Source organism: Castor canadensis, chromosome 16 (genome assembly GCF_047511655.1).
Source record: "Castor canadensis chromosome 16, mCasCan1.hap1v2, whole genome shotgun sequence".
Lineage (NCBI taxonomy): Eukaryota > Metazoa > Chordata > Mammalia > Rodentia > Castoridae > Castor > Castor canadensis.
In genome coordinates, this window is record NC_133401.1 from 27940513 (window position 1) to 27962337 (window position 21825).

At 51.7% G+C, this 21825-nt stretch overlaps 1 protein-coding gene and 1 non-coding gene across 3 annotated transcripts; one reads left to right on the forward strand and one right to left on the reverse strand.

Annotated features, from left to right (window-relative positions):
* Positions 1-481: 481 nt before the first annotated feature.
* Positions 482-21777, forward strand: Brsk1 (BR serine/threonine kinase 1). Of its 2 annotated transcripts, XM_020179252.2 has the most exons (19): positions 482-950; positions 2332-2426; positions 2509-2594; positions 4295-4435; positions 7337-7453; positions 7538-7571; positions 7654-7722; positions 11256-11402; positions 11825-11856; positions 12423-12593; positions 13077-13174; positions 13620-13779; positions 13944-14004; positions 14720-15089; positions 15549-15597; positions 15689-15812; positions 16475-16673; positions 18027-18116; positions 21116-21777. In XM_020179252.2, exons 1-19 carry the CDS (start codon positions 815-817, stop codon positions 21271-21273), a joined length of 2337 nt encoding a protein of 778 aa, XP_020034841.1. In that variant the 5' UTR covers positions 482-814; the 3' UTR covers positions 21274-21777. The 2 variants fall into 2 exon arrangements, with proteins under 2 accessions (XP_020034841.1, XP_073914385.1); XM_074058284.1 differs by lacking the exon at positions 482-950 and having other exon boundaries at positions 2509-2598.
* On the reverse strand, positions 13268-13332 carry LOC141418374 (small nucleolar RNA SNORD37). The gene has a single exon (XR_012443025.1). It is a non-coding gene; the product is annotated as a small nucleolar RNA SNORD37 (small nucleolar RNA).
* Positions 21778-21825: the final 48 nt, after the last annotated feature.

Consider the following 21825-nt stretch of genomic DNA (forward strand, 5'->3'; position numbering starts at 1 on the left):
CTGCTTCTCAACAACTCACTCTGTCTCCCCGTCTCTATGCCTCTGCTGCCCTCCATTCCTTCTCTACTGTCTCTACCCTATCTTCCTGTCCCTCCATCTTTCTCTCTTGCCTCACCCATCTCTAGTAGTCTGCATCTCTCTTGTCATTCACACTTCCTCTTTGTGTATCTCCATCTCTGCCCCATCTGTTGGCTCTGTTTCTCCCTCCATCCCTTCTGCTCCTGCATCCCTGCCTTCCTCCTGCATCCCTCTACCCAGCCCTGCATCTTCCCACCTCCTCTCCATCCCTCCAGCTCCCAGTCCCGCCCCTTGCCTCCCCTCCTCCCCCCTCCGAAAGGGTTAACTTTGGGGAAGGGCCCGGAGTCCCCGGATGGTGATGTCAGCGTGCGGGAGAGAAAGGACGAGGTGGCGGGGGGGAGGCGGAGAGGAGGAGGAGGCGGAGGAGAGAGGGCGCGTGGGGGGGCGGGGGGGACCTCGGCCTGCAGCATCCGCCGGCCCGCACCTCAGACCCCCCCTGCAGGGGGAGGCGCAGGAAGGGGGGGGCCGGCCAGGGACCGGCTGGGGAGGGGGGGCCGTGCAGCCCCCCCGGGCCATGCTGACTCCCGGGGCCTGACCCCCCCCGGCAGCCCCCCCTCCCTCAGCTCCGCGGCCCGCCGACTGGGGGGCCCACCCCAGCCCCCTGGGGACCCCCGGAGAAGTGGGGAACAGCCGGGGGGGCCGGGACGGAGCTGTCGCCGGCCCCCACCGGAGGAACGGGGCGACCGGCCGCAGGGGGGGTGGCCGGGGGGCCGGTCGGGCCGGGACCAAGGGCACCATGTCTTCCGGGGCCAAGGAGGGTGGAGGGGGCTCCCCAGCCTACCATCTCCCCCACCCCCACCCGCACCCACCCCAGCACGCCCAATATGTGGGCCCCTATCGGCTGGAGAAGACACTAGGCAAAGGACAGACAGGTGAGCATCCAAGCGGACACCTGGGCCGGGGGGAGGGGGGGGCCAGGGTGCAGGTCGGGGAAGAAGGCGGGACGGTGGGTATTTAAAGGACTGGGGCCAGCTGCCTAGACCCCTGGGTCCCTCATAGAGAAGAGACTCGGTTGTCCAGACTCCCAAGTCCCCAGGATGGAGAACGGTGGGGATTCAGTCTCCAGCTTGGAGGGGAAGGCTGGGGTCTTGACTCTTGGCGCTGGGGTGGTTTGGGGCCCAGGCGCTCCAACCAACCCTTCTGGAGCAGAGGTTGGGGACTCCAAGGCCACCTTGTGGAAGGAGGCCAGTGGCAGGTATGGGGCAGCTGGCTGTGGGAGCTGAGGCTGGCCGGAGCTGCAGTACAGCCGCAGGCCGGGCGGAGGTGCATCCCTGGGAAGCCACTTGCCTCCCAGTGTCCTCTGGCCCAAGAGGGCAACCTGCTCTTGACAGGGGCATGGGGTCTTCGTTATTCTCCCTATTCTCTGGCATGCTGCTCAGCATGGAAGCAACATGGACAGGTTTCAAGGTGGGCTGTAGGAGGCACGTCGCACAGGAATGGCCCTGGAAGAGGTCATCCTTTGCTGATGCTAAACACTGGCCACTGGCCACAGCCTCTCGTTTCTGTTGGATGATGGGTGAAGGTGTAGGGGGAGCTGAACACCAGCGTCCCAGGCAGTGGGTCTGAGGTCCCTGTGAAACTGAGATAGGAAAGAGGAGCTCAGACCCCTAGATCCTGGTGGTAGAGTGTGAAGGTGTTGCTGACCTCAATTCCTGAGCTGTGGAGAGGAGGAAGGGATCAGGAGCCTAGGCCCCTGGGTCTGAGGGAGGAGCACTGGGGTTTGTATTCTGAGTCTGAGGGGGGAGGGCTGGGGTCTGGACCCCTGGATCTGAGGAATGAGGGGTACAGGTCTGTGGTCCTGGCAGCTTGAAGTCCCAGAGTTAAGGATACTGAGGAGAGGAGTGGGCTGGAGGCCCTGAGTAGAGATCCTTGGAGTTTGCATGCTCTCAACTATTACTGCTATTATAAGATTTTAAAGAATGGAGTCCTGGGTACATGGCTCAAGTGGCAGAATGTCTGCCTGTCTAGCAAGCACGAGACCCTGAGTTCAAATACTAGTAATGCCAAAAAAAAAGGAAAATTAAGATTGAAGGGTCAAGGTTTGAAAAAAGGTGAAGGATGCAGAAGCTTGGGGAAGGAGAAAAAAATTAGATTATATTCTTTGGGAGACATGGGGGTCTCCAAGTTCAGGTCAGGGTGTTTCAGGCCATTGTTAAACAGCCTGCAGGAAGGAGGAGGAAACAGGGTGGCAAAGCAGGGACTTGGGAGCTGGGATGGGAGTAGGGAACCCCACATTTTTAACATGCTCCCCAGGGCTGGTTAAACTGGGGGTCCACTGCATCACGGGTCAGAAGGTCGCCATCAAGATTGTGAACCGAGAGAAGTTGTCGGAGTCAGTGCTGATGAAGGTGCGTGCCTGTGTGGCAGGGGAGGTGAGGTGCAGCTAGGGAGGTCACGCTGACCTCTGAGCCTCTGTCCCCAACCCCTCAGGTGGAGCGGGAGATCGCCATCCTAAAGCTCATTGAACACCCGCACGTCCTCAAGCTCCATGATGTCTACGAGAACAAGAAATATTTGTAGGTATTTATAGACACCCAGCCCCCCAATCCTCCCTCCCCATTTTACTAGGGTGATGCCTTTCCAGAAACAGAGCCTAGTAGGGACTGGGGAGACTTCAGGCTGGACCACTGAAGGCCCAGTCCCTTCGGTACTACATAGGAACATCCCACAGCACACACACACACACAGACTCTCCATCTTCCTCATGCTAACTTGGGCCTGATGCTAGCAGCAGGACATCTGGGCCTAGTCATCCTGAACAGGGGACAGAGATTGAGCCTCCCACTATCCATAGTCTCTGCCTGTCACCTACTGCACTGCAGAAAACACTGAGCTATCATGATGATTGGTCTCAGCCGGAGCCAGCTTACCCAAATCAGATGGCCCCTTTCTGCTAAGGCAGCAGGGTCACCATTGGCCTAGCAAAGCCAAAGGATCTTCTCAAACTCCCCCTGTACAGCATTGGAGTACCCCTCTCCCCCTACATCACCCAGGTGCCATGGCTGGACACCCCAACAGTGGGCCTCCTTAGGAGTTCTTAGTCAGTATCTCAAAGTCCATTACCCCCTAGGAAGGATGGGGGTGGGGCCCAGCTGTCTAGACTCCAGAGAATGGGTCTCTTTGTCCAGATGCTGCTGGCCCAGAGGACAGCTGGGCTGGGCAGCAGGAGAGGGGACAGACTCCTGCCCCTACCACCCAGTCCCCAAGATGAAGCCACTGCAACATCCATCAGCTACTGGGGCAGGTTTCTCTGCCCTAGCCCCAGGTGCTCATGGGAATTGTAGTTCTCTGGCTTGTCAAGGAGGCAGGCCATTGTCTCAACAGGTAGAGTTACCACTGCAACTCCACCGTCAGTATTGAGAGATCCCATAGGAGTTTGTGTTTCACACGGGAATCTCCGGTGTCCAAGAGCTCATAGAAACTGAGCTTTTTTGTTTCCCAGGAGCTGATGGGAATTAGAGTTTTAACCTCTCAGAGCCTGATGGGATTTAGAGTGTTTCAGATCCAGGTGTTGATGGAAATTGGGACGCTTTACACCCCACAGGCTTATGGGAGTTGGCAATTTTTAATCCTTCCAGGGCTGATGGGAGTTTTAGTCTCCTGTTGGGGCACACTGATCTTTGCTACCAAAGAATGTATGGGAATTTGGATTTCTTCAAATCAGAGACTTGTGGAAATTAGAGGTTTGGCTTTTTAGAGAATATTGGAAGTAGGGTCTTTATTTCCCACAGTCCTTTGGGAGCTGGGGTTTCTGCCTCCAGGTGCCAGTGAAGCTTCTTTATCCTGAAACAACTCAGAGACAAAGTGTAGGTCCCTGTAAGGTGGACCTGGGAGTCTCTGCTGCCTGGGGCTAATGGGAATTGAGTTTTGGCTTCCTAGAGACTAGTGGAAATTGGAGTCTCTTCCTCCCAAGGACTCTTGGGAATGGGAATTTCTTCCTCCCAGAGACTCATAGGTATGGAAGCTCTTCCCAGAGACTCATGGAAATGGGAAGTCTCTTTGTCCGAGGGTCTAATGGGAATGGGAGCTCTTCTTCCTAGAGACTCATGGGTATGGAAACTCTTCTTCCCAGAGACTCATGGGAATGAGGAGTCTCTTTGTCCTAGGGACTCATGGGAGTTGGAATTCTCTGCCTTCAGGGCCAGTGGAGGAGGGAAACAAGGCCCTTGGCCTCCACATGCCCCTTCCAGCCCTCTGCCCGCTCTGTATCCCTCAGGTACCTGGTTCTGGAGCATGTGTCTGGGGGTGAGCTGTTTGATTACCTGGTAAAGAAGGGGAGACTGACACCTAAGGAGGCCCGGAAGTTCTTCCGCCAGATCGTATCAGCCTTGGACTTCTGCCATAGCTACTCCATCTGGTAGGGCAGCCTAGGGGAGGGGGCTGAGGGCTGTCCAGGAGGCAAACACTTTGGGGTACCTGGGACACTGAGCTGAAGCCAGCTCGTAACAAATCTTCCATCCTTTTTTTCCTAAATTCTTGAGATACAACTCATAAACCTTAAAATTCACCCTTTTTAACAGTGTACAGTTCAGTAGTTTCAAAATATATTTACAATGACAGATATCACTGCTATGTAATTTTAGAATATTTTTATCACCTGGTACCCATTTAGTAGTCACTGCCCACTCTTCTCTATCCCCTGACCCTGGCCACCTCTGCATCTTTCTCTATGGATTTACTATTATGGACATTTCATAGAAAAATCATATAATATATGGTCTTTTTTGTGTGTGTGACAGTACTAGGGTTTCAACTCAGGACCTTGTGCTTGCTATTCAGGTGCTCTACCACTTGAGCCATGCCCGAAGCCCAGTCTATGGCCTTTTCATCTGTTTTCGTTCACTCAGCAAAATGTCCTTAAGGTTCATCCATGTCATAGCATGTGTTGATTTGTTTGTTCCTTTTCATGACTGAATAATATTCCATTGTGTGTATAGACCACATTTTGTTTATTTGTTCATCTGTTGATGGATATTTTCATTGTTACCCCTTGGTGATTATAAAAATTATGGATATATGAACCTCATGGACAAGGGAACATATGTAACTGCTTGGGTGTACCTGGTTTTGATCCTCTGGGGGATATACCTAAGAGTGTACTTGGTAGGTATAATGGCAACTGTGCCTTTTAAGCAACGGCCAAAGTGGCTTCACCACTCTTCATACCTGTTGGCCAGATATGAGGTCTGTGCACACCTTCCCCACAGCTGTGATTTTCTGTCCTTGCTATTACAACTGTCCCCATCTTAGTTGCTATGAAGGGTTGTTTCATCATGGTTTTACTTTGCAGCTCAGCCGTGGTTTCTGAGTTGGGTTATTGTGTGCTTGCTGGCCATTTGGTATTTTCTTTGGAGAAATGCTTCTCTGGGTTCTTTAACAGGGTCTCACAATGTAGTCCAGGCTGCCCTTGAACTTGCTATCCTCCTGCCTCAGTCTTCTGAGTGCAAGGATTAAAGAAATGCACCACTCTGCCTGGCTTCATTGCCCATTGTTTTGTGGGGTTTTTTTGTTTGTTTGTTTGTTTTGGGTGGGACCAGAGTTTCACACTTGCAAAGCAGGTGCTCTACCACTTGAGCCAAGCCTCTAGTCCACTTTGCTCTGATTTTTTGGAGACGAGGGGTTCTCACAAACTATTTGATCTGGCTTTGAATTGTAACCCTCCTGGTCTCAAGTACAGGTGTGAGCCTCTGGTGCCCAGTGTCATTGCTTATTCTTTGAGGGTTTTTTGTTTGTTTGTTTGTTGTTGTTGTTGTTGCTTGGTAGCACTGGGGTTTGAACTCAGTGCCTTACACTTGCTAGGCAGGTGCTCTACCACTTGAGCTACTCCGCTGGCCGGATGCCTTCATCTTTTAGCCTTCTTGATTTGTACCCCTGTCCCTCTGGGATGCATCTTGAACCTTGAGAGCTTGTTTGGAGGTTCTAATGGGAGCACTGGGACTCGTACACTCTTGATGGAAGAACGGTCCTCTGACCTGAGTGCCTTTTTTCCTAATGACAGACAGGGTCAAGCCCTGACACAGAAAACTCTGGTCTCTAGGGGGCGACGTTCAACATATTTAACAATCAGCATGACCCAGTTAGAGACCACTCCAAATAGAAATTGCAGAATCCCACAACAGCCCCTTTACCCTCTAGGTATTAACCCTTAAATCTTTTCTTTGTTCTTGGTGTGGGACCCTGTTTGAACTCAGGCCCTGCAAAGCAGGGGCTCTACCACTTGAGCTACACCTCCAGTCCATTTCACTCTGGTTATTTTGAAGATTGGAGAGTCTCATGAACTGTTTACCTGGGCTGGCTTTGAATCATCATCCTCTGTAGCTCAGCCTCCCAAAGAGCTAGGATTATAGATGTGAGCCACTGGCACCTGGCTGACCCTTAAATCTTGAGTTCAGCAGAGGAGCAAAAGGACCCCCAGGGAAGGACCAGTGACCACTTTGGGGTGGTAGTATTTTTGGATTACTTGGTATGGAAATATTTCAATATTTATTAGAACAAGCTCAACATTAGCCCTACTTAACTCAAAATATCTCACTTTGTACCTCTTCAAATACTTATGGATAAAATAATATGATGTCTAGGCTCACCTACAAAATAATCCCAGGGCAGGGGAGTATGTAGAGACAAAGTTTGCCAAATTGAGCTGGGCATGGTGGTGCTCACCTGTAATCCCAGCATTGAGACTGAAACAGGAGGATGATTAGTTCGAGGCCAGCCCAAGCTACACAACGGAGACCCTGTTTCAAAGAAAAAAGCAAAAACAAATAGGGCCAGTTACACTGACTCATCTCTGCAATCCGAGCTACTTGGGAGGTGGAGACTGACAGGCTTGAAGTTTGAGACCAGCTGGGCAAAAAGTTAGCAAGACCCAATTTCAACAAACAAGCTGGGCATGGTGGCATGCTTCTGTTATCACAGCCACACCAAAGGCATAGGCAGGAGGCTAGCAGTCCAAGGCCAGCACCAGGAAAAAATGTGAGACCCTATCCAAAAAATAATTAAAAACAACAAGGGGCTTGGGGGTAGCTCAAGTGGTAGAGTGCCTGCCTGGCAAGCAGGAGGACCAAGTTCAAACCCTGTTACTGTTGAAAAATAAAATTGCAAGTTAATTATGTGGAGTTTCTTTAGTGTTTCCTCCCTGCTTTGGGCCTGTTTGTGATTGTCCCAAAAAGGAACCAGAGATGTCCCATTCTCAGAGCTAGTAAGTGGGGCTGGGCCTCCCTGCAGGCAGCCAGGGTTGAGTCCCACCTGCCTGTCACAGCCACAGAGACCTAAAGCCGGAGAACCTGCTGTTAGATGAGAAAAACAACATCCGAATCGCAGACTTCGGCATGGCGTCCCTACAGGTGGGGGACAGCCTCCTGGAGACCAGCTGTGGGTGAGTGGGGGGCCTGGCCACCTGAGTCCCTGGGGAGGGGCAGGAGGCTAGCCAGAGGCTCACAGGACTTCCTCTCTCTCTCAGGTCCCCCCATTATGCATGTCCAGAGGTGATCAAGGTAAGTGTGAGGAAGGATGGGGGGCTGGGGGAGTCAGCAAGGGACAGAGATGGAGTTGTCCTTCTGTCTTTGTCCCTTCCAGGGAGAAAAGTATGACGGTCGCCGGGCAGACATGTGGAGCTGTGGCGTCATCCTATTTGCCCTGCTTGTGGTAAGATGCCCCTCACCACTCCTACCTCATGTCCAGAACAGTCCTGCCCGGTAAGTGAGCACAGACCCTTACACCGCATCCTCACCTGTGTGGTCATCTCCTGGTATTGGTTGGGACAGACAGTGTCACATTAATCAATAGACCAGGGCCAAACTTGCAGTCACAGGGCTGTCAGGTGGTGGAGGGGAGTCCTCCAGAAGAGACAGGGCACCCAGGAGCACCTGAATGGCTTGGGACAATGGCTGTTTTCCAATTAGTTCTCAAGTATTGAAATACTGTAATAACTAGTGTCACCAGACGGAGGGAATATCAGTATGGCTCCTACCACAGGGCTTTTGCACCAACTCTTCTTTCTCTTGCTGCCCTTTTGGTAGAACTGGGGTTTGAACTCAGGACCTCACACTTGTAAGCAGATACTCTACTACTTGAGCCACACCCCAGCCCTCTTCTCTCTTCATAGAACATTCTTCCATCCCTGCTATTTCTGTGGCTCACCTAATGAATATCTACACTTCTTTAAGCCCTCAGCTATACGGTCACTTCTCCCAGAAGCTTTTCTTGGCCTTCCTCTTTCACCTCCCTGACCCTCTTGACATCAGATCCCACTGGCAATTATCATGGTTGTCATTGTGTGTTGTGCTGCATAATTCCTTGAGTGGTGTCTCCCTTCACTCCTCAGTCATGAACTCCTCAAGGTCAGGGCCCATGTCATGGGCTTTTGTCTTTGTATGTTTTGGTTTTTTTTTTGTTTTTTTTCCCCCTTGGTATTGGGGTTTGAACTCAGGGCCTACACTTTGAGCCTCTCCACCAGCCCTTTTTTTCTTTTTTCTTTTTTTTTTTTTTTTGCAGTACTGGGGCTTGAACTCAGGGCCTTCACCTTGAGTCACTCCACCAACCCTTTTTGTGATGGATATTTTCAAGATAGGGTCCTTTGAACTCTTTGCCCTAGCTGGCTTTGAACCACGATCCTCCTGATCTCTGCCTCCTGAGTAGTAGGATTACAGGCATGAGCCACAGGCACCTGGCTCTTTGTATGCTTTGTTCTGTTTTGTTGGCTCAACTTTGCAACCTAGGGTTGGCACATCTGGAGCCCCCAATACAAATTAAATAAATAAGCAAGGTATTCTATCCAGGCACTTTATCTCACCCAATTCTCTCAGCAGTCCCACAGAGGGGAAGTGACTGGCCCATGGCACACAGATGATTAGTGTCAGAGTCAGGCATGGGGTCAACCTTTGGTCTCTTAACCACTATGTGACCAGCAGTAAGGAGAATGCTTACCTTCCTGGAGTAAGGTGCTACCTTCCTGGGGCTCAGATCCCCTCAGGGGGAGCAGTGTAGGCCCTTGGGAGGCCAGCAAAGAACACTTCAGACTCAGCCTTCTGGAATCAATTGGGGAGAGCTGAGTTCAAATGCCTCCTGGCTCATCTTAGGCAAGCAAGTCATTTTCCCCTCCCAGCCTCAGTTTCCTCATCTGAGAGTAACTACAGTGCCTACTATTTCAATAGTCTAAATGAAATGTTGCATGTCAGCCCTTGCTTGCCACAGGGACTCAGTAATTAGAACTACTAGTTTATTGTCATCACAGTTGGTCCTTAGTATTCACAAATTTCATATTTGCAAATCAACCTTCTCAATAAAGTTTAACTATAACCCAAAGTCAATACTCAAAGAGCTTTCACAGGGACTGATAATGTCCTAGGCAGGACATTATATGCCTTTCACAAAGGAGAGGAAATTGAAGCTTAGTGCTACAGCATCAGGCACCAGAGGCAAACCCCAGCTTCCTGACCCCAAGACCAGTGTCCTTCCCATCCCCTCCCACTGTCTGCATTGATGCCAGGACAACTGCAAACTCAAAACACCTGGGAAGACCTTCAGACTCAAACTGTCACCTCCAGAGTTCTCATGCGATGCCACCTCCTTCAAGAGCCCTTTGCTGACTCCCAAGCTAAAACCGGGCTTCCTCTTGCTCTAAGCCCCACCCTGCTCCTCACATGTATTCCAGCTGTCTTACTCCACATGTCCACTTCTTTATTCTGTCTTCCTCTCCACTGCAACTTCTCATTCAGCTGCTGTTGCTAAGCAACCGAGCATCTGTGTGTGGCAGGGCCTGTCCCAGGCAAAACTCTGTGGACAGGGACATGGTTTTGTCCCCTGCTCCATCTCTAGTGGCTTGACCAGAAGCTGGGGTGTCTCAGGGCACAGTCAGTGATTTAATGCATGACAACAGCTATTAGTGTCGAACTGTCAACGTGAGCCCTGCAGTGCATTAAGTCAGTTCATCGGGAGGCAGTCCTGTGAGGTGGGTAGTGTCACTGTGTGCAGAGAACTATGTGACCTGCTTGAGGTCACACAGCTATCAGAGGCCAACCAAGATGGGCACCCTCTGTGAGGCCCATGTCATCTGCTGTTGTCTGTCTCTCAGACACACTTGCCACCCCTGTCTTCTGTCCCTCTTGTCACCCTGGGGGTTGTGTTCCCCTTCCTCCATGGATATTCTCAGGCTGCTGTTTCAAATGACCACAAACTGGGTGGGTTCAAACAAGAGAAACTTATTCTCTCACATTGTTGGAGGTAAGAAGTCCAAATTGAGGGTGTCAGCAGGGCCACCGTCCCTCCGGCTGTGGTAGGAGAGGATCTGTTGGTGCCTCTCCCTAGCCCTTTGGAGCTCCTGGTGTTCTTGGCATTCCTGTCCCATGGCTCTGATCTCTGGCTCCATCATCACATGACTCCTCTCTCTGTCTTTCTGTGTCCTCCTCTCCTCTTTAAAGACCTTGGTCATTTGATCTAGGGCTCAGCCGTCATTCAAGTCTCTGCTCCAATTGTTCCTTCTGAGAGAAGCCTCATTCACCACTGTCATTATATAGCTGTCTGTTTCTCCTTATGTAATGTGAGCTGTAGGAGGGCAATGTCCGGTTTTGTTCCTGCTGGATCCTTGACCCATAAGATGCTCACCTTTCAAGGCCAGGTGTGGTGGTACACAGCTGTAATCCCAGCTCCTTGGGAGGTAGAGGTGGGAGGATCACAGTTCAAGGCCAGTCCAGGCAAACAGTTTGCTAGATTCCCTAGACCCCGCATCTTCAAAACAACCATAAAGCAAAATGGACTGGAGGTGTGGCTGAAGCAGTAGGGCACCTGCTTTGCAAGCATGAAGCCCTGAATTCAAACCCCTGTCCCAACAAAAAAGAAAAGAAAAAAAAGAAGAGCCATGCTCTGGGTGCCTGTGGCTCACACCTGTAATGCTAGCTACTCAAGAGGCAGAGATCAGGAAGATCTCAGTTCAAAGCCAGCTCCAGCAGAGTTCTTGAGATCCTGTCTTGAAAAAACCCATCACAAAAAAGTATTGGTGGAGTGGCTCAAGGTGTAGGCCCCGAGTTCAAGCCCCAATACTACAAGAAACGAAAGAAAGAAAAGCCAGGCATGGTGGCATCCACCTGAGAGCTCACCTACTGGAGGCAAAGGTAGGAGAATCATGGTCCAAGGCTGGCCCTGACAAAAAGTGCAGTTACTCTCTGTTATTTCTCACGCAGGGGGCTCTGCCATTTGATGATGACAACCTCCGCCAGCTGCTGGAGAAGGTGAAACGGGGTGTCTTCCATATGCCCCACTTCATTCCCCCAGACTGCCAGAGCCTCCTGAGAGGGATGATCGAAGTGGAGCCTGAAAAAAGGCTCAGTGTGAGTTGGGGGGACCTGCAGCGAGGACACAGCAGGTGATGGGAACAGAATCCTTAGGGGTAGTGATGGGATCTGCCTGTCAACCCCTGGAGTAAGGGGTTCTCTGGCTGCAGTACAGCAGAACCTATTCATCCCAACTGGGGATGGGGCCTGCTCCAGATTGAACTAGGGATCCCCAAGGTGGCAAGGGGGCTGAGCAGGACAATGCGCATGCGCTTGCGGTACTCGCTGCTGCACCAGGTCTGGTGTTATCCCGCCACCCGTGCGCACGAAGATGCGTTTAGCCGCGACATGAGACGTCATCCTGCCCCCCCTCCCCCCCGCCCCCGTGCAGGGTGGCAGAGTGCCACCAGCGGTCAACTTTTAATTGTGCGCCTACTAGGTGCACACGATCTAATTTCTGTCTTTCCACACCCTCACAGCTGGAGCAAATTCAGAAACATCCTTGGTACCTGTGAGTAAAGGGATACCTGGGGGGAGTGCGGGAGTAGGGGTCAAAGTAGAGAGGAAGCTGGAGGGTGGGATGCCAGGATTCATGAGTGACAAGGGGCTACAGTCTTGGACTTACGGGTCCTGGGGTCACCAGGAGGAGAGGCGGAGTCCACAACTTCTGGGTCTGAGCGAGAAGGACTCGGGTCTGGACTCCTGGGTCTGAGAGAGGAGGGCTGGGACCTGGACCCTGGGTCTGACAGAGGAGAACCAGAGTTTGGATTCCCAGATCTGTGGGAGGAGGGTGGGGCCTGGACTCCTGGGTCTGAGGGAGGAAGGCTGGGGCCTGGATCTCTGGGTCTAAAGGAGGAGGGCTGGGATCTGGACTCCCGGATTAAGAGGAGGATAGTTGAGGTCTGGACCCCTGGGTCTAAGAGAGGAGGGCTGGTTCTGGGTCTGAGGAAGAGTGGCTAGGGCCCCGGACTCTTGGGATCCAAAGACAAGAGGCTGGGGCTTGGGACCTGAGTCTTGGATGAAAAAAGGCTGGTTTATGGGTGCTAGTTTCCCCATGATGTTGCTCCCCCTCTCCAGCGGCGGGAAACACGAGCCTGACCCTTGCCTGGAACCAGCCCCAGGCCGCAGGGTAGCCATGCGAAGCCTGCCTTCTAACGGAGAACTGGATCCCGACGTCCTAGAGAGCATGGCGTCGCTGGGGTGCTTCAGGGACCGCGAGCGGCTGCACCGAGAGCTGCGCAGCGAAGAGTAAGATCCCCTAAGACCTCTCCCTGCACGCGTGCTCCTCACCCTCGTGCAGCAAGCTGCCGCAATTCCCTCAAAAGCCTACAGGGGGCGCCCGACGCAGGGGCCTTGCGCAGGCGCAGGCGCAGACTGGCTAGACGGGGCATGGCTTACAGCTTGCTCTTGGGAGCCAGGGGACCAGCAAGTAAAAAGTACAGCAAGAGCTGAGAAAGTGTTAATAGATACTGAGAGACTTGGACAGTGCCTTCCTTATGTAGTACTTGCCAGTACTTAGTAATTTTTAGTATTATTGAGTAAAACAAAGCTGCAATGTGCATTGAACCATAGAAAACCTACCATATTTGATAACCTAGGAAAATGGTACCAGAGGCAGAATGACACTGGGTGGACTGAGCCCCTGAGAGCCACAGCACCTGGGAGGAATGAGACCTCCTCCGGGGACTGCTTTCTGACCTCTCTTATCTGCCTCTCACCTCCCTGTCTTAGGGAGAACCAAGAAAAGATGATATATTATCTGCTCTTGGATCGGAAGGAGCGGTATCCCAGCTGTGAAGACCAGGACCTGCCTCCACGTAATGATGTTGGTGAGAAGGCTGGACTGGGAGTTCAGACCCCAGGATTCCTAAGGAAGGAAGGTGCCAAAGGCCCTGAGTTCCTCCCGCCCCCACCACCAAGGGCCTCAGACATTATGTCTCTTCAACAGACATCAGGTCAAAGTGAAGAAATTTCATTCATCATGTGCACTTTTTTGTGATGGGATTTTTCGAAATAGGGTCTTGTGAACTATTTGCCCGGGCTGGTTTTGAACCCCAATCCTCCTGGTCTCTGCCTCCTGAGTAGCTGGCGTGAGCCACCGGCGCCCGGAAGCCCTGAATTTCTGTGTTCAGACGGCTGGGCGTTTATCAGAACCTGTCTCTGCTCTGGGCCTCAGTTTCCCCATCTGTGCAGTTTACAATGAAATTGTGTACGTGCTGTCTGTGTACAGCTTGGCAAATCCATCTACTGATTGGGTTTAAATTCTGCCCTCAGACCCACCTCGGAAGCGTGTGGATTCCCCCATGCTGAGTCGGCACGGGAAGCGGCGGCCAGAGCGCAAGTCCATGGAAGTACTGAGCATTACGGATGCTGGGGGTGGTGGCTCCCCAGTGCCCACCCGACGGGCCTTGGAGATGGCCCAGCACAGCCAGAGGTGGGAGTCTTTGTCCCCTCCAGAAGGATCCTTGGTCACCGGCTGTGGAGGGAGTACAGGGTTCTAGCTCCCACTCAATCTCAAATATGCTGTGTGCTTGGAACAAGTCACCTCCCCTGTCTGGGACTTATTTTTTTTTTTTTTTTAATGTATCCTGGAAACAGATCCCGCAGTGTCAGCGGAGCCTCCACTGGTCTGTCCTCCAGTCCTCTGAGCAGTCCAAGGGTAAGTCCAGGTCCCTAGAAAATTAAGAGGATGAAATCACAATCTTTCTACAGAGCAACAAAAACCTCAGTTACCATAATGTCTCCTTGTTCCAGAAGGGCCAAAGACCCAAGGCTTCATAAGAGTCCATCTGTTGGCCATTTCTACCTTCTAAGAATTGGTTTGAGCCAGGCACCCTAGCTACTTGGGAGGCTGAGATGGAGGACCTCGGTTCAAGGCCAGCCTGGGCAAATAGTTCTTCAGACGCCTATCTCGAAAATACCTAACACACACACACACACACACACACACACACAAAAAGGGCTGGAGGAGTGGTTCAAGTGGTAGAGCACTTGCCCTGAGTTCAAACCCCACCACTACCAAAAAAATAAAATAAAAAGAACAAAATGGACTGGAGGTGTGGCTCAAGCGGTTAGAGAGCCTGCTTTGCGCCCTCCCATCCTACGCCCCCCCCAAAAAGAATTGGGTTCTTACTGTCTGAAGAGCTCGTTTATTCATTTAGCAGAAATTCGTTGAGTGCCTACAGTGTGCTAGTCTCTACTGGGGTTAGAGCTGGAGTGCAGTGGACACAGCCCCAGGCCTGGCTAGCTCTGGGCTGATTGGACTACAAATCCCAGCATGCTTCAGGGCAGGTCCTCATGAGCCTGAGCGGGCAGTGGTTCTAGAACCTCCCGGGAGTTGCAGTTTTTCTTTACTGTGCCGTGCTCCTCCGCAGAGTCCGGTCTTCTCCTTCTCGCCGGAGCCCAGCACTGGAGATGAGGCCAGAGGTGGAGGTTCCCCGACTTCCAAAACTCAGACGCTGCCTTCTCGGGGCCCCAGAGGCGGGGGCGCCGGGGAGCAGCCCCCACCCCCCAGTGCCCGCTCCACACCCCTGCCTGGACCTCCAGGCTCCCCACGCTCCTCTGGGGGTACCCCATTGCACTCGCCCCTGCACACACCCCGGGCCAGCCCCACTGGGACCCCGGGGACGACGCCACCCCCCAGCCCAGGCGGTGGTGTTGGGGGAGCTGCCTGGAGGAGTCGTCTCAACTCCATCCGCAACAGCTTCCTGGGCTCCCCTCGCTTCCACCGGCGCAAGATGCAGGGTACAGAACTCTGGGGTGCAGGGCTGGGGGCGCCAACTGCTGAGTTCTAATGTAGGGAGGGGGGCTGAACATCTGGTCCTCAGGGCGAACCCCCTGAGGTCTCCGGGTAGGAAGGAGGCTGGTTTCCAAAGCTCTAAGGGAAGGGAACAGTGGAGGTTCAGAACAGAGATGCAATCTGGGGGTGGGATCTACAGCTCTGGAGGAGGAGCCTACCTGAAGGACATGCCCCTCTGTGCTCTGGGTCATGTTTCCATTGGCTTGTGGATTTTAGCCCCAACCTCTGAGGGTGTGACCTAACCAGATGACCTTCCTGAAGAACCTGTCAATGAGCCTTTTGGGGTTTAGCTGCTGGGAGGTGAATACTGTATCCAACAGGGGTCGGTACTCCAGGGAGTAGGTGACTGCCGGCCACGAGGCTGATGGACAAGTGTTGACCACGTTTTCTCCTCCCCTACGCAGTCCCCACCGCTGAGGAGATGTCCAGTTTGACGCCAGAGTCTTCTCCAGAGTGAGTCCAGCAAGGAAGGCAAGAGTGGGAGTAAAGGGGGTTCATCCCTTGGCGCCTTTCTGACCCTCCTCCTCTGGCCTCTCCCACTCAGGCTGGCCAAACGCTCCTGGTTTGGGAACTTCATCTCCTTGGACAAAGAAGAACAAATATTCCTCGTGCTAAAGGACAAACCTCTCAGCAGCATCAAAGCGGACATTGTCCATGCCTTCCTGTCGGTGAGGGGCCTGGGTCCCCATCCACTCTGGCCACCACAGAGCCACAAACCCCAGAGGTCCACCCTCAGCCCTGGCTTGACTTCCTTTTGGTGTTTATGGGATTTAGACTTTTCTAGTCAGAGTTATGTTTGGTCAGTGAGGACATCAGGAAAGGATTGTGCCCAGAGGACTGAAAGTGGTGAAATGAGACCCCAAATGACAATTTCCCAGATATCAGTGGAAGATGGGTGGATTGTGATTCTCCTACCACCAGATATGAGATGGCAGAAGGAGCCACTTTTCCCAGTGGACTTTAGAGCTACCTTCTGCTGGTTCCTGTGGTTCTTTGCTTTAGGGCTGATGGTACTTGCAGTTTCTGGGACATGTGACTATCGGGTAGTACTTGTGGAGGGAGGAGAAGTGTGATTCATGTGGTTCTGGAGCCTGGGGCTTCTCTGTAGTTATCAAGACCTCACCAAGTTGGGATTCAGTTGTTCAACCACAGGTAGTCATGTATAGGGCAGAGGAAACTACAAGTCCCAGCAGGCAATGGGCCTTCCAAGGCATTTTCTGTTAATCTTTCCCCCAGTGGCTAATGGGACTTGTAGTTCCTTAGACTGGGCTATTTTGAGTTGGTTATCCATTCCCTAGACTCATCCCATCCTTGTGTTCCCACCTTTCAGATCCCCAGCCTGAGTCACAGTGTATTGTCACAGACCAGCTTTAGGGCTGAGTATAAGGCCAGTGGCGGCCCCTCCGTCTTCCAGAAGCCTGTCCGCTTCCAGGTGGACATCAGCTCCTCTGATGGTCCAGAGCCCTCGCCCCGACGAGATGGCAGCAGTGGAGGTGGCATCTACTCTGTCACCTTCACTCTCATCTCTGGTGAGTCTCTCTTGATCATACTTGGGATGTTTGAGATCCCTGAGATAGGATAGTGGTCCAGAAGGCAGCAAGAGGGGGAAATGGTACACAGTATGTGCTGGTTCTGTGAACCCCCCTTCATGCAGACCCCCACAAGCTTGCCTTTCCCATTGTCTCTAAGAGGATGTGTAATGAATGCATTATTTAATGGAAGCTTCCAAGCAGCCACTGAGGTGTTAGACATCACCCATATTACATTGGAGAAAACTGAGTCCTGGAGAGGTAAAGGGACTTGACCATAGTATAGTCATAGTATTCACACAGTATAACCATGGCACAACTGGGACTCAGCTAGGCCTCCTGATCTCATAGGAGCTAGCAGAGCTCTTTTTTTTTTTTTTTTTTTATTTGCAGTATTGGGGTTCAAACTCAGGGCCTCACCCTTGCTAGGTTACTAGACAGGTGCTCTACCACTTAAGCCAGTCCTAGTAGAGTTCTTTGTATCACTTTAAGATTCTAGGTCAGCACAGTGTGCTGTCCTGAAACATTAATCCCTACTCAGAGCAGACATCACCAATCCATCACAGCAATTCAGGAGCTTTAACTCCAGGCGGCCACCAATCAAGACTTGGCAAGGGGCTTGGGGGTGTGGCTCAAGTGGTAGAGCACCTGTCTGTCAAGAATGAGGCCCTGAGTTCAAACCCCAATACTGAAAAAAAAAAGAAAAAAGAAGAGTTGGCACAAGAGATGAAAACCACATGAATTCCTTGATTCCTGAGTCCTGATAGTGGGAATATGGATTACCAGGGACACCTGTTTGCTGTCCTTGTCACTGATCTTAATATTGTCACAGTCAGGAGATGAGTTTGTTCGAAGGGTTTTTAAATCAGGCTACAATGGAACACTGCATCGCTGAAACGAATTATTTTTTTCTCCCCCTAAAAACCAATACACAGACCTTTCTCCATTTTTAGACTTTTTTTCTCCCACTTTTACTCCTAGATCTTCACAGCATCAAATAGAAATGAAACCAGTTATAGAAACAAATAGCTGTAGGTGTGGCTCAAGTGGTAGAGCACCTGCCTAGCGAGTGTAAGGCTCTGAGTTCAAACCTCAGTACCACCAAGGGGAAAAACAAAAAACACCTGTTGTAATTTTAAGGTTAAGGTGTCTGACTTTAATGGTGTTTCTCAAATAGTAATGCAGAGACTGCATTTGCAAAGCATAGCTTGATGCAGGCTCTAATGGGTGGGGGACATTGAAACTTGGAGGGAAAGAGTCTTTAGATTGGTAGAGGGGCTGGGCTTTGCAGACTGGGAGGGCTTCCCTACCCCCACTCCCAATCACTGTTTTCACCCCATCTGTCCCCCCCAGGTCCCAGCCGTCGGTTCAAGCGAGTGGTGGAGACCATTCAGGCCCAGCTACTGAGCACTCACGACCAGCCCTCTGTTCAGGCCCTGGCAGGTGGGTGGTGGGGGCTGCAGGTAGTGGACATGTGTTCAGGATAACCAGGTGCAGACAAGGCCTCTGCAGTGTTGAAGCCAGGCCTACCTGTTGGGCTTCTTGGCTGATGTCTTGCTGAATCCTTATGTGCATTATTGTGAGCAGGTACCCTGAGAAATTGGGGCCTGAGAAGAGACACTCCAGTAACCTGGAGATTCAGTTCCCAAAAGTCCCTGAGAGGGTGATAGCCTCTGTGCTAGGGGCGGTGGAACATCCTGTCACAAAAATCCCGATCTGTGCCTTGGAGGAGGTGACAAGCCATCCTGATTTTCATGGAACTAAGAGGGCATTGCTGGGATATATGACTGTTAGTTTAAAACCAGGACAGATGGGTGACCCTCTTTGCAGAACTCAGATATCACCAGCATTCAAAGATACAGGCCTCAGCTGGTCCTGTTACCTTTTAGCAACTATGGGACAGATCAAAAGCCAGGCCTCAGTAGGGCTTGTTGCCAAGGTGTCCTAGTCCATTCAGGCTTTGATAAGATAATAACAAACTGGGTGTCTTATAAACAACATAAATTTATTGTCTGCAGTCTGGAGGTTAGAAATCCAAGATCAAAGCACCCACAGACCCATTTCCTTGTTCATAGATGATGCCATCTTGCTGTGTCCTCACATAGTGGAAGGGGCATAAGTGCACTAATCCCATGCATGAGGGCTCCACCCTCATGATGAAATCACCTCCCGAGGCCTCACCTCAGGGTGAGGATTTCAGCATATAAATTAAAAGCAGACATGACATTCAGCCTTGGTACAAAGTGTGCTTGTCCTAGCTGCTGGTGAGAATGAGACTTCTGAAAGAGAAGGGAACTCTTGCTTGGGAAATCAGGTCCCACTGTAGTGTGCAGGGAAAGGGGGCTGGGCAGCTACCAGGGGACAGTCATCTGCCCTGGAAGAGTCTGGCAGTGTCAGACCCCCTTCCCAGACCCCCTGCCCATATCTTCTGTGAAAGAGAGCAGGCAAAGGGGATCAGCAATGAGTGCGCTTGTCACCAGAGAACATAAGAGAACATAAGTCCCAGGGTCAGATCTTTGCTCTGGGGACCTGAGATTCTTGCCCCTGGGTAGTTCCTCACTGTTATCAAGTGACCACAAACTTGGTGGTGGAAATAATATAGATTTACCATCCTGCAGTCCTGGAGTTCACACACCCCCTGCTGTGCTCATGGGGCTGATGTCAGAGTGTCCCAAGGGCCCCCTGCCTCCCAAGGCACCAGACCAGAGCATGTTCTCTTGCCTTCTGTTAGAGACTGCCTGTATTTCCTTGCCAGTGGCCCCTTCTTCCAGTCAGAGGCAGCAATGCTACTCTGACCTTGACCTTTGCTGGTTCATTTAAGGATTTGTGCGACTGAGTCCACAAGATAATTTACTCACCTAAGGAGATTAACCATAATCACAACACAAGATCTCTTCTGCCCTATAAGGTAACCAAATATTTAAAAGTTCCTGGCATTAGGATGTGGGGGTATGCTGTCATTATTCAGCCTACCACAGCCCCTCAAGAGACGTTTGGCAGTGTGTGGAGACATTTTTTGTTGCCTCAACTGGGAGAGCAGGAGGATGTTACTGGTATCTAGTGAGTGAAGATCAGGGTGTCATGAAATGTCCTACAGTTCACAGGACACCCCTCAAAACAAAGGGTTATTCAGACTCTAATGTCAGTAGTACCCAGGTAAGAAACCCTGTTCTCCCTTATAGTTGCTAGGAGTTACCAGAAAGCAAATTATGCCCATTGGACCCTGTTGCCAAGGAAAGCTGGGCTGAGCAATCAGGGATCCCAAAAGGATCCACCCTCAAACATGTGGAACAAAGAGGCACCCCAGGGCTTAGCCACCCATCTTTTTTTGAGGCAGGGTCTTGCTATGTAGCCCAGGTTTACCTTAAACTCTTGGTCATCCTGCCTGAGCCTCTCAAGTGCTGGGGTTATAGACATGCAGCACCAAACCTGGCTATCACCTGTCTTATAAAGAGGAAGGGTGTCCTAGAAACAGAGAGCTTCACTGGTTGCTGTGGCAATGAGCCAGCACCTCTCTACCCCCAGCAAAAAGCATCTCTTAAAGAAGCCTGATCTGTGCCAGGGGACCTCTGTAGATGTTTCAGCTCCCATGGAAATTGCTAGATGACCACCATACAACCAGTATTTCCACTGCCAGCCCCAAGCGCAAATAGCTCAGTCTGAGGAAGTCAAGTCCCACAAAGGATGGCCTGTGTCAGGTATGTCCAACCAGGAGGGCCCAAGAGACTCAAAATAAGCAGTAGGCTTCCATGGGCCCCATTCCCAAAAACATTCCTCCCTAACAACCTAGCAGAAGGTAAGGAGTGCCCTCTGACTGTCAACCTTGTGTGCTGTCCCAGCAACCTGTCCCTGAGAATTTCTTGAGGTGGTCTGGCCTAAATCTCGGACTAACTTGGTTAGGTTTTCAAAGTCACAAAGGGATCACAAAGGAACCACCCTCAAAGATGTAGGACCAACAGGTACCTCAGGGCCTTAGCCACCTGTTGTTTTGTTTTGTTGAGTCAGGGTATTGCTGTGTAGCCCAGGCCTTGAACTCACATTCCTGGGGTAGAGTCCCCCATCTAGGAAAGCCAGGTCCTCTTGGTAGGGTGTGTGACTCCTGTCAGACATGTCTGAGGGCTTGAAGTCTCATTGATGGGAGAATTTGGCTAGACTTCACAAGTATCTTAAAGGCTTGAAAAGAACTGATAGGAGCCAGGCACTGGTGGCTCACGCCGCTAATCCTAGCTACTCAGGAGGCAGAGATCATCAGTAGGATCACACTTTGAAGCCAGCCTGGGCAAATAGTTTGAGAGACCCTATCTCAAAAAAAACATCAAAAAAAGGGCTGATGGAGTGGCTCAAAGTGTAGGTCCTGAGTTCAAACTTCAGTACTGAAAAAAAAACTGACTGATAAGAGCTACAGTCCTGGAGCCCACACAAAATCTCTTCTTCTTTCACAGATGAGAAGAATGGGGCCCAGAACCGGCCTGCCAGCACCCCACCCCGAAGCCTGCAGCCCCCACCTGGCCATCCAGACTCTGAGCTAAGCAGCTCTCCCCGCCGAGGCCCTCCCAAGGACAAGAAACTCCTGGCCACCAATGGGACCCCTTTGCCCTGACCCCAGGGGACCAGGGAAGGAGGGGAAAGCCCTCTATCCCCCCTTCCCTGCCCCCCCAACTGTGAATCTGTAAATAAGGCCCAAGGAGTATGTTGGGATGGGGGACACACAAAATCCGGCCTTGCCCTGCAGGGATGGGGCTCCAGGGGCCGTGCCCAATGGGGGGAGGTTTTAGGGCAAAAAGGGGGTGGGGAGCTGTTTCTATTTTATTTATTGATTAATTTATTATTTTATTTATTGATCAATTCTCTGCGGGTGGGATGGGGGAGGGACAGGAGTGGTTGGGGTGGCTTAGCAGATCCGGACAGGGCCCTGTCCCTGTGTCATCCCCAACTCCCCCTTCCTTGACCCCTTCTCTTCCTGATCCTTTCCCCTCCCCTAAGACCTTCTGTACGGATTTGCTCTCCCGGAAGGAATTCTGGTTTCGCGTGATCCTGCCTGCGTCCGTGTCTCTGATTCCGCCGGCGGCAACCACAAAAAATAATAAATAACCTTGATCAGGGACAGCTGGCTGGCCTTGGCCTCTCGCTTCCTGGGTGTCCCTGACTGCAG